At 40.7% G+C, this 13,216-nt stretch overlaps 1 protein-coding gene across 1 annotated transcript; it reads left to right on the top strand.

Moving 5' to 3' along the window:
- The first annotated feature begins 247 nt into the window (after nucleotides 1–247).
- On the top strand, nucleotides 248–3,150 carry LOC5569752 (cleavage and polyadenylation specificity factor 73). Its single transcript, XM_001652926.2, has 4 exons — nucleotides 248–538; nucleotides 607–2,060; nucleotides 2,440–2,888; nucleotides 2,953–3,150. Exons 1-4 carry the CDS (start codon nucleotides 468–470, stop codon nucleotides 3,040–3,042), a joined length of 2,064 nt encoding a protein of 687 aa, XP_001652976.1. The 5' UTR covers nucleotides 248–467; the 3' UTR covers nucleotides 3,043–3,150.
- The last annotated feature ends 10,066 nt before the right edge of the window (nucleotides 3,151–13,216 follow it).

Genomic DNA, 13,216 nt, shown 5'->3' with positions numbered 1-13,216 from the left:
GAAAAAAAAAATCGTTTCTGGTATAGTTGAGATGAGGTTCAGATTTATGCGGGATGTTAGCCATTTCAATAAAAATTTGAGGTTTTTAGCCGACATTTTGTTCTTGATCGAAACACTGTGCTCTGCCCCTAGCTTTTCAAAACTGAACATCACTGTTCAGCACACCCGCGCACTAAACGCACCTACAGCCCTTGTGCCGTTGTGTGACGCTCAGCCCTTTCGAGCGACAGTTTGTTTATTTTTTTTCTTGTCTGATGCTCAGCCGGCATCTGTCATTCATGTTTTTGTGTCCTCAATGCGTGGTCGGTCAACAAATTGAAGTAAATTTCATTATAAACGCCTAAAATTAATGCAAATTGTGAATAATCCTTAAGTTAAACAGTGTTGCAATCGATTAAAAGTGCATGTAAGTGAAAACACCGGAAAAAAGTGGTCGAATCGGACATAACTTTGTCGCATCAAAAACGATGGCTCACAAGCGGAAAGCTGACGGGCAAGTTCCGGCCGAGGAGAACGATTTGCTGCTGATACGACCTCTGTAAGTTGTTGGTTTGTTTCCTACGAACACTTTGAATATGTGGCTTAACGTTTTGTTCGGGTTTTCAGCGGAGCCGGTCAGGAGGTGGGTCGCTCCTGCATCATGCTCGAGTTCAAGGGTAAAAAAATCATGTTGGATTGTGGGATCCATCCGGGCCTGTCCGGAATGGACGCGTTGCCTTTCGTGGATCTGATCGAGGCAGACGAGGTGGACCTGTTGTTCATTTCCCACTTCCATCTGGACCATTGCGGTGCGCTGCCGTGGTTTCTGCAGAAGACCAGCTTCAAGGGACGCTGCTTCATGACCCACGCCACTAAGGCCATCTACCGGTGGATGCTGTCCGATTACATCAAGGTCAGCAACATCAGCACGGATCAGATGCTGTACACGGAGGCGGACCTGGAGGCCAGTATGGAGAAGATCGAAACGATCAACTTCCACGAAGAACGGGACGTGATGGGAGTGCGGTTCTGGGCTTACAATGCCGGACATGTGCTGGGAGCTGCAATGTTCATGATCGAGATTGCTGGCGTGAAAATTTTGTACACTGGGGACTTTTCGCGGCAGGAAGATCGCCACTTGATGGCGGCGGAGATTCCGGCCATGAAGCCGGACGTTTTGATTACGGAATCTACTTACGGGACTCACATTCACGAGAAGCGAGAGGATCGAGAAAGTCGGTTCACCAGTTTGGTCCAAAAGATTGTACAGCAGGGCGGACGGTGCTTGATCCCCGTGTTTGCCCTTGGCCGAGCTCAAGAACTGTTGCTCATTTTGGATGAATACTGGAGCCAGAATCCGGAACTTCAGGAGTTTCCCATCTACTACGCGTCGTCTTTGGCAAAGAAGTGTATGGCCGTGTACCAAACGTACATCAACGCGATGAATGACAAAATCCGGAGGCAGATTGCCGTCAACAATCCGTTCGTATTCCGCCACATTTCCAACCTGAAAGGCATCGATCACTTCGAGGACATTGGTCCTTGTGTCGTAATGGCTTCGCCCGGTATGATGCAAAGTGGTCTCTCCCGGGAGCTCTTCGAGACTTGGTGCACAGATCCCAAAAACGGTGTTATCATCGCAGGTTATTGCGTGGAAGGAACCCTCGCCAAAACCATCCTCTCCGAACCGGAGGAGATTACCAGCATGTCCGGACAGAAGCTCCCCTTGAACATGTCTGTCGATTACATTTCGTTCTCAGCTCACACCGACTACCAACAAACGAGCGAGTTCATTCGGATATTGAAACCCGCCCACGTAATTCTAGTTCATGGCGAGCAGAACGAAATGAACCGGCTGAAGTCTGCCCTCCAGCGGGAGTACGAAAGCGATCCGAATGCCAACATCACTCTGTACAATCCGAAGAATACACACGCCGTGGAGTTGTACTTCCGGGGCGAGAAGACGGCCAAGGTTATGGGGAATCTGGCGGTTAAGAGTCCCGAGGAAGGTCAGAAGCTTTCTGGGGTGTTGGTTAAACGGGACTTCAAGTATCACCTTCTGGCAGCGTCAGATTTGTCGAGTAAGTATACTTTAACCTGTTTCTACGACGGTTCGTGGGCCTTCCTTAGTCGAATGGTTAGAGTTCGCGACTACAAAGCGAAGCCATGCTGAAAGTGTCTGGGTTCGATTCCCGGTCCAGCCAGGATATTTTCGTAATGGAAATTTCCTTGACTTCCCTGGGCATAGAGTATCATCGTACCTGCCACACGATATACGAATGCAAAAATGGCAACTTTGGCAAAGAAAGCTCTCAGTTAACTTCCACTGCAGTGGAAGTGCTCATAAGAACACTAAGCTGAGAAGCAGATTCTGGCCCAGTGTGGACGTCATGCCAAGAAGAAGAAGAACCACAGTTTTCATCACTAATTCCAACTAATTCAAATCCCTCTCCCCCTTAGAATACACCGACATGAGCATGTCGGTGGTGACCCAGCGGCAGAGCATCCACTGGAAGGGTTCCATCGCCAGCCTGAGGCTTCTGCTGGAGCGCATCGGCGGTCCCGGAACGGTGTCCTCCGACGCCATCGACAGCGACAAAAAGTTCAAAGTATTCGACTGCATCGACGTGTCGTTCGACGGGAAGATCATCATCATGGAATGGCAGGCCACTCCGGTGAATGACATGTACGCCGACACGGTGCTGGCCACCTTACTCCAGTCGGAACTGAGCGGCAGCATGGTGAAGGGGGCCACGGCCACCAAGCCGGACAAGATGCACTTCAAGGAGTGCCTCATCGAAACGCTGCAGGAGATGTTCGGAGCGAGTTCCGTGCCGAAGCTGTTCAAGGGCGACAGTTTGACCGTGACCGTGCACGGGAAGCAGGTGGACATTAATTTGAATACTTTGGTAAGACAGATAATTATTATAAAATAGTGAGATACGAATGATTGATTACTATTTTACATTACAGGAGGTGTCGTGCGAGCAGGATGAGGTCCTGTACCAAACGGTCAAAACGACCGTCAACAAGTTGCACCAAAATCTCGTACAAGTGTCGTAAATTTTTGGACGCGTTTTAAGCTAAGCTCGCAAGTTGATTCATTACATAACTTGTCCATTTTTCCTCTCATCCTACAATGGGAAATATTATGCCCTTAGAATTTAGAAATGATGTGTAAATGTCATCCGAAAAGTTCCTATTACTTTTGAAAAACGATAATTTTGGATTGATATTTTAGGTATCTGAGGAATTTACCAACGATTAAATTAGGCTGATTTTGCATTCTGTCTGTTTTCTAGGGTCAATATGATCACAGAGCACTATAAACGGCAAAATACATACGTTGTTCCCAAATCAAAAATCTTAAAAAAAAATCTTGAGTAATTTTCTTGAAAAATATGCATTATTTGTGTTTGGGGTCATATTTATCAATTGGTAAATGATGGAAACGGTGTACCATTGGCACTGCGTATACCTGAAGTAGCTTCTTTGAGTGATCCTTAACGTCCTTCGCCCTGACACTTGTTATCCCTGGCTCTACCCTGTTTGGCATATTCGTGGAAAACCAGCGTTCAATAGAATTGATTAGTACTAATAACCTACGTTATACCTACTTTGAGGAAATCAATTGGTCATGCTTATAAGTAGGGAAAACCAATATTGAAATGTAATATTTGTTTATAATACATATATAGACAGCTGGAAATAGATGAAGTTCAAGAATAAAATTTCCGATGAAGTTAAAGAATAGGTTTTCCGAAAAAGTACTTTTGAGATGTTTTTTATTTGTTCGATTCTTAATATGTATTTCATAAATCTCATTATTTTTTTTACAATAATTTTCCCTTATTTTGTACCCTGCCCTCAGGTGATGGGATTGACGTTGACTCAAGTGATTACATATTGTTGATATTGTGAAAAATTACTCTAATGCTAATATATTGATCACGAAAATAATCGTAATTATAACTTATAAAATGTAAGCTAGTCTAATAGCTATAAGTTTTATAATGACATGTGTTTCAATGCTTAAATATATTTTACAAAATATATTTTACACTTGATTTATCACACTTTTAGCATGAGTTTAGTTACTGTCGCATTAGACTGGCCCTTAAACAAAGAAGTTGTAAAACTCAACGGGGCGCCCCCTAGATATGAGCCTTAGGGTAAGAAAAACGCTCTCTCAAAATTTCAACTCAATTGGTTGCTCCAACAGCTGGCGCAATCGTTATGAAGTTTGTATGGGATATTCGTCTCAAATATATTGAAAATTGATCCTATGTCACTGTTTCGTTCCGTATACTAATTGTTCGCGTTCAAATAAGCCCAGAGTGACAAATACACTAGTTGATACCCTAATGAACATAATTGCAGAAGGTTGTATCTGGATTTAATCTCATTTTCATTACTTTTTCAGTTGTTGAAAGTTAGGCTTAGATCAGCACTCCCGTACAGTCACTTATATGCATGCGACATGTGCCTCAGCTCGCCCAGCGTCATAGATGGCTATGATGCGCTTAGTGGTTACCTCCAAGCTATGTTGAAGAAATACAAGCAGTATTGCATGATATACTTCAGATGGTTAAAACAACAACTTTATTAATTTTGATCGTGGTACAATCTTCTACAATATTCTTCGCTATTACATCAAGTAGTGTTTTTGACATTCTAGGTCCAATTAAACGCGATCATCAATTTTCCTGAACCAAACAGTAGATGATGTGCTGTTGCTCATATGTTTGAGCTGAAAATCACATATTAACTTCAATTCAAATGCGCCAGCTCATGGAACGACCAAATGAGCTGAATTTTTCAGAAAGGCTTCCTCTAACCCCATATGGGGCAGAAGAATTTCTGTAAGTTAAGATTACAATCCTGTCAATTACTTTTACTTACGCACAAATAGTTGTTTCGAAATAAAATTAACTTGCGCCGACGCTAAATTAACGTCAAATCAAATACACACACTTCTTTGATTGAGCTATCCACTTGTACTTATAACAAATATAATTTTGATCATTACCACTATTCGGAAACATTCACCTCCCTAGACTTCAAGTCATTCTCACAAATCTACTTACTTCTAACTTGCAAGGAATAGAGTAGGTGCTAAGATGACTACCTCTCACGCAGGAGACCACATATCAAGTTTGTCGACTCGCTCTTTGTTTTCATTTTTGCAATGTTTTTTTTTTAGATTGATAAAGCAGCACCGAATCTATTCAGATATGTTGATAAAGCAGAACATAATGCTGAGTAAACATTGCAAAATATTGTAAACTCAATAAAATTCACTTTGAGTCAACTAAAATACAGTTAAATTTTGACGTTTGACATTTGTAAATTCAATCAAAAATATAGTTGTCAACAACTATATGGTATAGTTATGTTTAACAATATACTGTCAATTCAACTATATTTTTAATTATCTCCAAATTAACCTTAAAATATAGTTGAATTGACCGGAAAAATGATTACGAACACTATATTTTGTTCTCCGTGGGCACAAGAGTGGGTGTGGATGGTCTCTGCGTCTCACAGGTCATTGAAAATAGGCTTTTATGTTCAGGTTTGCTAACAATGTAGTAATTATTACCTTAGTAATACCGTAAGGTGCCGTAATTCAGCGCATCGCCTAAATCAGCGTATTTGGTCTAAAATTTGTCGAAATTAAAGAAAAAAAAATGAAATTGGCCTATACCGCTATTTGTATATTATTGAGATTTATTGAGATTTATTATTATTACTGTCAACAGGTTAAAATTATACACCCCAATGACATGCTTAACGGCTATAAAATACACCTTAAAACTAACAAAGAATTCTCTTAAATCTACTCTTGTTCACATTGCGGGAAACATGAAAATCAAATCCTTCGAAACATTTATTAAAAGTACGACACATATTACGCAGTGGTTCATTTAAGCAATAATTTGTTCTTGCGGCATTTAAATGCAGAAAAGAGTGTGATCGTAGGTTACGGCTTCGAATATTAATATCTCACCTGCCGAGTAAAACAGGACAATCTATTTGATTTTGAAGTAGATAACTGATGAAACAAGCTTTTGAAACATCTCGCCTTGCGTGAAGAAGCTCCAAGTTAATCAGCATACAGCGGCTCTCATAGCTTGGTAAATTCGAGGGATTTCTCCAGTAGAGATTACGAAGAGCGAAGCGGACGAACTTGCGCTGGATTTTTTCAATTCGTTGAATCTCATTTTGGTAGTATGGGGACCAAACTATGGCTAAATATTCCAGTATAGGTCGAACTAAGGAACAATACAAAGCTTTCAGGCAATATATGTCCTTAAATTGTTTCGCAAATCGTAAAACAAAACCTAACTGCGAAGAGGCTTTACACACAATGTAGGAAACGTGATTTTTAAAAGTTAATTTAGTATCTAATAAAATGCCTAGATCCTTAACTGTCGTTTCTCGTTGCAATTTAGTATTATTTAAGTAATAATCTTGCACTAACAATGAGTGTTTTCGGCCGAAAGATATCACCGAGCATTTTGATACATTCAGTAGCATCCGATTACGTCGACACCAATCAGCGAAAACTTGAAGCTGTTGCTGCAAGAACACAACGTCGTTCTTGTGTTTGATTACATAATACAGCTTCAAATCATCAGCGTATGATAGACTTAGGCAGTTCAAAATTAAATTGACATCATTCATATATAATAAGAACAGAAACGGCCCGAGATGGCTGCCTTGAGGTACGCCAGAAGTAACCGGAAAAGGTGATGAAATATGGTCGCCGATTTTTACGGACATGCTGCTGACGATCAGATATGAGCGTAACCATTTGAGTGAGTTGTTTTTGAATCCTAACTTATCGAATTTAGCAAGTGCGATTTCATGATTCATTTTGTCGAATGCAGCCGACAGATCAGTGTAAATGGCATCTACTTGGTGACCTTTTTGTATCTCGCGAATTACGAAGGTAGTTAGAATAGTTAAATTTGTGGCTGTTGATCGTTTGGGCATGAAGCCATGTTGGTTAGGCGAGATATAATGTGCACATGTTTGAACAAGTTTATCGAGAACGATTAGCTCAAAAAGTTTAGAGATTGCACTTAATGCAGCTATTCCCCGATAATTCCCAACGTTTTGTCTGCAACCCTTCTTGTATACAGGAAAAACAAATGAATCCTTCCAACAAGCCGGAAATTCGCCAGTAAGCAGAGACGTATTGAAAATTTTAGCTAAAGGTAACGCCAGAGAACTAGCGCATTTTTTAAGAAGAACTGATGGGATGAAATCTGGACCGTATCCTTTCGAAGACTTTAGTTTGTCCAAAGCGCTGATCACCATGTTGGAAGTAACTGATACAGGAAGATCTGGATTTGACAGCTGTGGTACATTGCGAGTAGTTGTACTGATGTCCTAAGCGGTGAGTATTTCGTCGGTGAATACACTGCCTAACTGAGCTCGAAACAATTCTGCAGTTTCTGTTGATGAGTTGGCTTCCAAATCAGCTCCGTTCGTCATTGAAGATGGTAGACCTGTTTGGTTCCGCTGGTCACTGACATGACGTTAAATCGTTATAGGAGGTTTGACTGTATTGTCCAAACCATTCCATATTTACTCAAAAACTAAATATGTAGTAGTTCAATGACGACATAACAAGGAATGTAATATTACTGAGACGATGCCCACTAGACTGGCCCTTAAACAAAAAAGTTGTAAAATTCAACGGGGCACCCCCTAGATATGTGCCTTAGGGTAAGAAAAAAGCTCTCTCAAAATTTCAACTCATTTGGTTGCTTCCCCAGCTGGCGCATTCAATTCAAAGTTTCTATGGAATATTCGTCTCAAATATATTGAAAATTGACCCTATGTCACTGTTTCGTCTCGTACACTCGTCTATCGCGTTCAATTGAGCCCAGAATGACAAATTCACTAGTTGATACGCTAATGAACATAGTTGCCGAAGGTTGTATCTGGATTTAAGCTCATTTTCATTAAGCTTTCAGTTGTTGAAAGTTAGGCTTAGATCAACACAATCGTACAATCACACATGTGCATGCACTTTGTGCCGCAGCTCGCCCAGCGTCATAGGTGGCTATGATGCGCTTAGTGGCTACCACCCAGCTAAGTTGAAGGATTACTATGCAATATTGCAAATCTACTTCAGATAGTTAAAACACCAACTTTATCAATTTTAATCATCATACAACCTTCTACAATATTGTTTGCTATAGTATCAAGTAGTGTTTTTGACATTCTGAGTTCAATTGAACGCGATCAACAATTTTCCTGACTCAAACAGGAGATGATGTGCTGTTTCCTATGTGTTGGAGCTGAAAATCCCATATTAACTTCAATTCAATTGTGCCAGCTCATGGAACGACCAAATGAGCTGAAACTTTCAGGAAGTCTTCCTCTAAACCTAAAGAATAATCCTGGGGGGTGCCCCGTGAAATTATACAACTTTATTTTTCTCCCATACTAAGGTGGGCCAGTCTAATGCCCACCAGTGCGTTCAAAGATGCGTGCATAAAATGAATACGCAAAGCGGTTCTATTTTAGCTATTCTTTCATTTCTGCACCGATCGTTGATATCAAGGTTGGTAGAGTACGACCCTGTTTCCGCACCGGTAGTTGCTATAGGCCTTTTCATGTGACAGATCCGTCTATGCATTTGTTTACATCGGTGGAGGACCGGTGCTAACACGAGCCTGTCATTTTCAAAGAAGAACTGTCAAAGTGCTTCCCGATCAGCTGATTTTAGACGTCATGTGAATAGGCCTATTCTTGCTTCTTGTTTATCATTATTGACAGCTACAGTGTTTGCACGACATAACCTGAAGTGTTTGTTCCGCATTATTTGGACGTTTAGACAACAATTATCGCTAATGAATTCCTTTAATTTCCACCAGGAATTCCACCGGAATTTTCTTCAGAAATTCATCCGGTGATTTTTTCAAAAAAATCCTCCAGGGATGTCCCATGAACTCCTCTTAAGGTTTCCCCTCCGGGGTCGAGGATTTCCTCCATGGAGTTCCACCAAAAAATCCTCCGGAGATTTGTTTTTCAAGAATTCTGCCGGGATTTTTTTTTTGCAGCTCCACCGGGAATTCCTTCGGATTTTCTCCATAATTCGTCCTGATTTTTTTTTTTCGAAATATCTCCGGAATTTTCCAGAGTTCCTCAAGTACAGGCAAACCTCCATGAATCGATTACTGAAGTTCCCATCGACTCATAGAACAGAAATGCTTTGGAAAGTTGATTGAGAAGACCATCATAGTAAACATGAAATGGAATTCTTCTGAAGTTGCTTCGAATAATTCACTACATTCCCTCCGGGAGTTTGACCAGAGTTCCTCAGAAAATTTCTCAAAAGTTTCTCCGGGAATTTCTCTAGACTTCCTCTGGGGATTCCTCTAAAAATTATTCCGGATTTCCATCGGCAATTCTTCTGGATATCATCCAGCAATTCTTCGGAACGTCCTCCGGATTCTACCGGAAATTCTTCTAGATTTCTTCCAGAAATTCCTCCAGCGATTCATTTGGATTTCTAGAAAGTTCCTCCGGAGTTTCTTTCCGAATTTGAATTTTCTCCTTAGTTTCTCCAGGAACTTCTTCGAAGTTCATCAAGCAATTACTCCGGTGTTTCTCTAGAAACGCTTCCAGAGTTCCTCCAATAACACATCCGGAGTTTCTCCAGGAACGCCTCCTAAGTTTCTCCATGAACTGCTTCGTAGTTACTCCAGGATTTCCTTTGGAGATTTTCTGAGGTTTTGTCCAAAATTCCTACAGGAATTCCTTTAGAGTTCCTTCGGAGCTTCACCGGTGATTCCTCCTGAGTTGCTCCAGAAATTCCTCTGGAGTTCTTTCAGAAATTCTTTTGGATTTTATCCAGCATATGCTTCGAGGTTTCTTCAAAGCTTCAGGAAGAACTCCGGAGAAATTTCTGAAGGAACGCCGGAAGAATTTTTAGAGGATCTACAGAGGAAATCATGGGGGAAACCCGGAAAATTCCTTGAGGAATACCCGAAAGAACTACGCAACAATTCCAAAGGAGCTACGAAGGAAATCCAAAGTACTTCCCGGTAGAACTTTGGAGGAACTTCGGAGGATATACTGGATTTCATCCAGAAGAATTGCTGAAAGAACTCCTAAAGAATTTCTGGAACAATTCAGGAGGAATGATCGGTGAAGCACCGAATGAATACCCAGAGATCTTTAAAGAAATTCCTGTAGGAAGTCTGGACAAAATCCTACAGAATCTCAAAAAGAAAATCCTAGAAAAACTATGGAGCAACTCCGGATGTGTTTCTGGAGGAACTCTTGAGGCGTTTCTAGAGAAACTCCGGGGTAATTGCTTGACGAACTCTAGAGATATTCCTGGAGAAACTAAGAAAGAAATTCGAAGGAATTTCTGGTGGAGCTCCATAAGAATTCTCGGAAGAATTCTTGGAGAATATCTCCAAAGGAAATCCCCGGATCATTTCTTGGAGGGAATTCTCGAGAAAGTTCTTGGAAGAAATCCCGGGGGCATTCCTGAAGGAAATCCTCTAAGAAATTCCTGAAAAAATCCTGTTGAAAATTTTCCAAGAACTACCTGGAGAAAATTTCCAGAAAAATTCTCTGACAAAAATCCCCGAAATAATTTCTGAAGAAAAACCCCGGAGAAATATCCTTATGATTTTTTTGGGTGAAATACCCAGAGGAAATTCTGAACGAAATCCCCTGAGAGATTGCTATTGGAAATCCCCTTGGTAATTCCTAGAGCAAATCGCCAGGGAAGTTTCTGGAGGAAATGCTCAGGGGAATTCCTGGACCAATCACCGGAGGTGCTTCTGGAGGAAATTCCCGAAGCAATTCCTGGAGGAAAGCACAAAACAATTTCTGGACGAAATACCCGTAGGAATTGTTATTGGAAGTCCTATGAGGAATTCCTGGAGAAAATTCTCAATAGAGGTCTGAACGAACATCCCCGAAGGAATTTCTACTTGTTTTTTCGGAGAAATTCCTGGAGTAAATCCCCAGAGGAATTCTATAAAACAATCCCCGGAGGAATTTTTTAGAAAAATCTCCAGGAAAATTTCTGGTGCAAATCGCCGAAGGAATTGCTATTGGAGATCTCCTGAAGAATTTTTGAGGAAAATCCCCGGAGGAGTTCTTGAGGAAATTCTCCGGAAGGAATGCCTGGAGCATATTGTCAAAGAAGTTTCTGGAGGAATTCCTGGACGAAATCTCTGGAGGAATTTCCGGACGAAATTCCCAGAAGAATTCCTGGAGGATATCCCAGGAGAAGTTTCGAGAAGAAAAAATTCTCTAAAAAAATCCCAGAAACAATTTTTGAAGAAAATCCTCAGAGGAATTTCTCAATGAATTTCTGGACGAAATCCCCAGAGAAAGTCCTGCACGAAATCTCCGGAGGAATTGCTATTGGGAATTCCCTGAGAAATTCCTGGCTAAAATTCTCAGAGGAGTTCTTGGGGATATTGCCGGAGTAATCTTGAAATCCCTGGAGGAATTCCTGAAGAAAATCCCCGGAGAAATTCCTGGTTGAAATCCCAAGAGAAATTCCTAATCCAAATCCCCCCCCCCCTAAAGGAAATCTCCGAAAAAATTCTCTGAAAAAAAATCCCCGACAGTTTTTTTGAAGAAAATCCTGGACAAAATCCCCGGAGGAATTGCAATAGAAATCCCCTGTTGAATTCCTGGAAAAAAAATCTCCAATAAGGTCTAGGAATACCCCCAGAGAGAAACCTTGAAATTCTCGGAGAAATTCCTGGAGAAAACTCCCGAAGGAGGTTCTGGGGAAATCGCCGAAGGAATCCTCGAAACCCCTGGAGAAATTCTAGAAAAAAAATCCTGGAGAGAATTTTCGAATGAATTCCTAGTTTAAATCCCAAGTCAAACTCTCGGAGGAAATCTCCGGAAAAATTCTCTGAAAAAATTCCCGAAAGTGTTTCTGAAGAAAATCATCCTAGAGAAAATCCTGAACCAAATCACCTTGGAAAAATCTCCGGAGGTATATCTGGAGAAAATCCCCGGCGGAATTCCTAGACGAAACCCCCGGAAAAAATCGTGTATTAAATCATCGAAGAAATTTCTTAAGAAAATCCCAAAAGGAATTTCTGCACGAAATCCACGGATAAATTTCTGAAGAAAATATATACCCGACGGGATACCTGGAGCGAGTCCCCGGAGAAATTCTTGCAGCAAATCCCCGGATGAATGCCTGAAAGACTGCACGTCACTTTGTTTTTAAGAATAGCAACGGTTGGATCGGTTGGATAGCGTTGCCAAATATACAAACGCACTGTTAACCGACAGGGTGGGTTGCTGTTTCCCAACGACCGGTGCAATGTCGCGTTATGATGGTCGTTAGCAATTTGTGTTTATTCACGCTGCCGTGGGCATCGTCTGAATAATTCCATGCCTTTTACACAAATGCACGGTAATAGAAACCATATAAATTGAAAAGGATCCATTCATTGTGCATTTGGGTTTCGACTGAAACACAATAAAAAAAATCTAATTTGCATAAAATCTTATTGCTCATACGATGGAATACATCTTACTAATAGTATCCACAGTGAAAACTTGTTGAAATTTTGAAAATTTTCTTATTCTATCGTTAAAATGAAAAATGTGATTTTTTGGCGTTTTTACTAAGAGTGTTGAAAAATCTCATTATCGAACAGAATTCACATGATTTTGACTACATAAACTAGGTTTTTCAAAATGCTTTGTGACAAAAACTACTTCATTTCATCAGTTTTATCTTATTTTGCTGACAAAAGAATAATTTGTGAAAATTGTATGAATATTCTGTAGGAATTTGTATATGTGCACGGTGAATGGAGGCCGCACGGTGACTGGTGACTAAACGGTATAATATAATATAATATTGTCGAACAAAATGCAGTAATTTATAACTTATTTAATTCTCTAAGCATTTTTGCACTACTTTGTATTTATTACACAACACTGGTGACATTAGCGTTCTTTATTTCTGTTATGTGGTAGTAACCTCTATCGTTTTATTCTAACGATCATAACATAATTATCGTGAGCGTAGTAGTGGAAATAACATAGAAGTAGCTTTTGTATTTGTAATTAAGGTATCATGGTATTAGTTCCCTGTCCTTTGGTTCAGAAAGGGGTTACGGGCGCGTTCTGCCAACTCGGTCGAGGCAGATTTCTTGTGTGAACAAGTTACAACATGGACGTTCTAAAGTGCCAGAATAAAGTGTTGTGCTTGTGG

This window comes from Aedes aegypti, chromosome 1 (genome assembly GCF_002204515.2).
Source record: "Aedes aegypti strain LVP_AGWG chromosome 1, AaegL5.0 Primary Assembly, whole genome shotgun sequence".
Taxonomy (NCBI): Eukaryota; Metazoa; Arthropoda; class Insecta; order Diptera; family Culicidae; genus Aedes; species Aedes aegypti.
Note: the sequence above shows the minus strand (reverse complement) of the source record. Positions and strands in the feature narration are given on the sequence as shown.

Bases quoted from the DNA above. Each gene is read 5' to 3' on its own strand.
- LOC5569752 (XM_001652926.2), top strand. From the start codon at position 468: ATGGCTCACAAGCGGAAAGCTGACGGGCAAGTTCCGGCCGAGGAGAAC. The intron at 2,061-2,439 runs GTAAGTATACTT...TCTCCCCCTTAG, and splicing joins GGCAGCGTCAGATTTGTCGA to AATACACCGACATGAGCATG. The intron at 2,889-2,952 runs GTAAGACAGATA...TTTACATTACAG, and splicing joins ACATTAATTTGAATACTTTG to GAGGTGTCGTGCGAGCAGGA.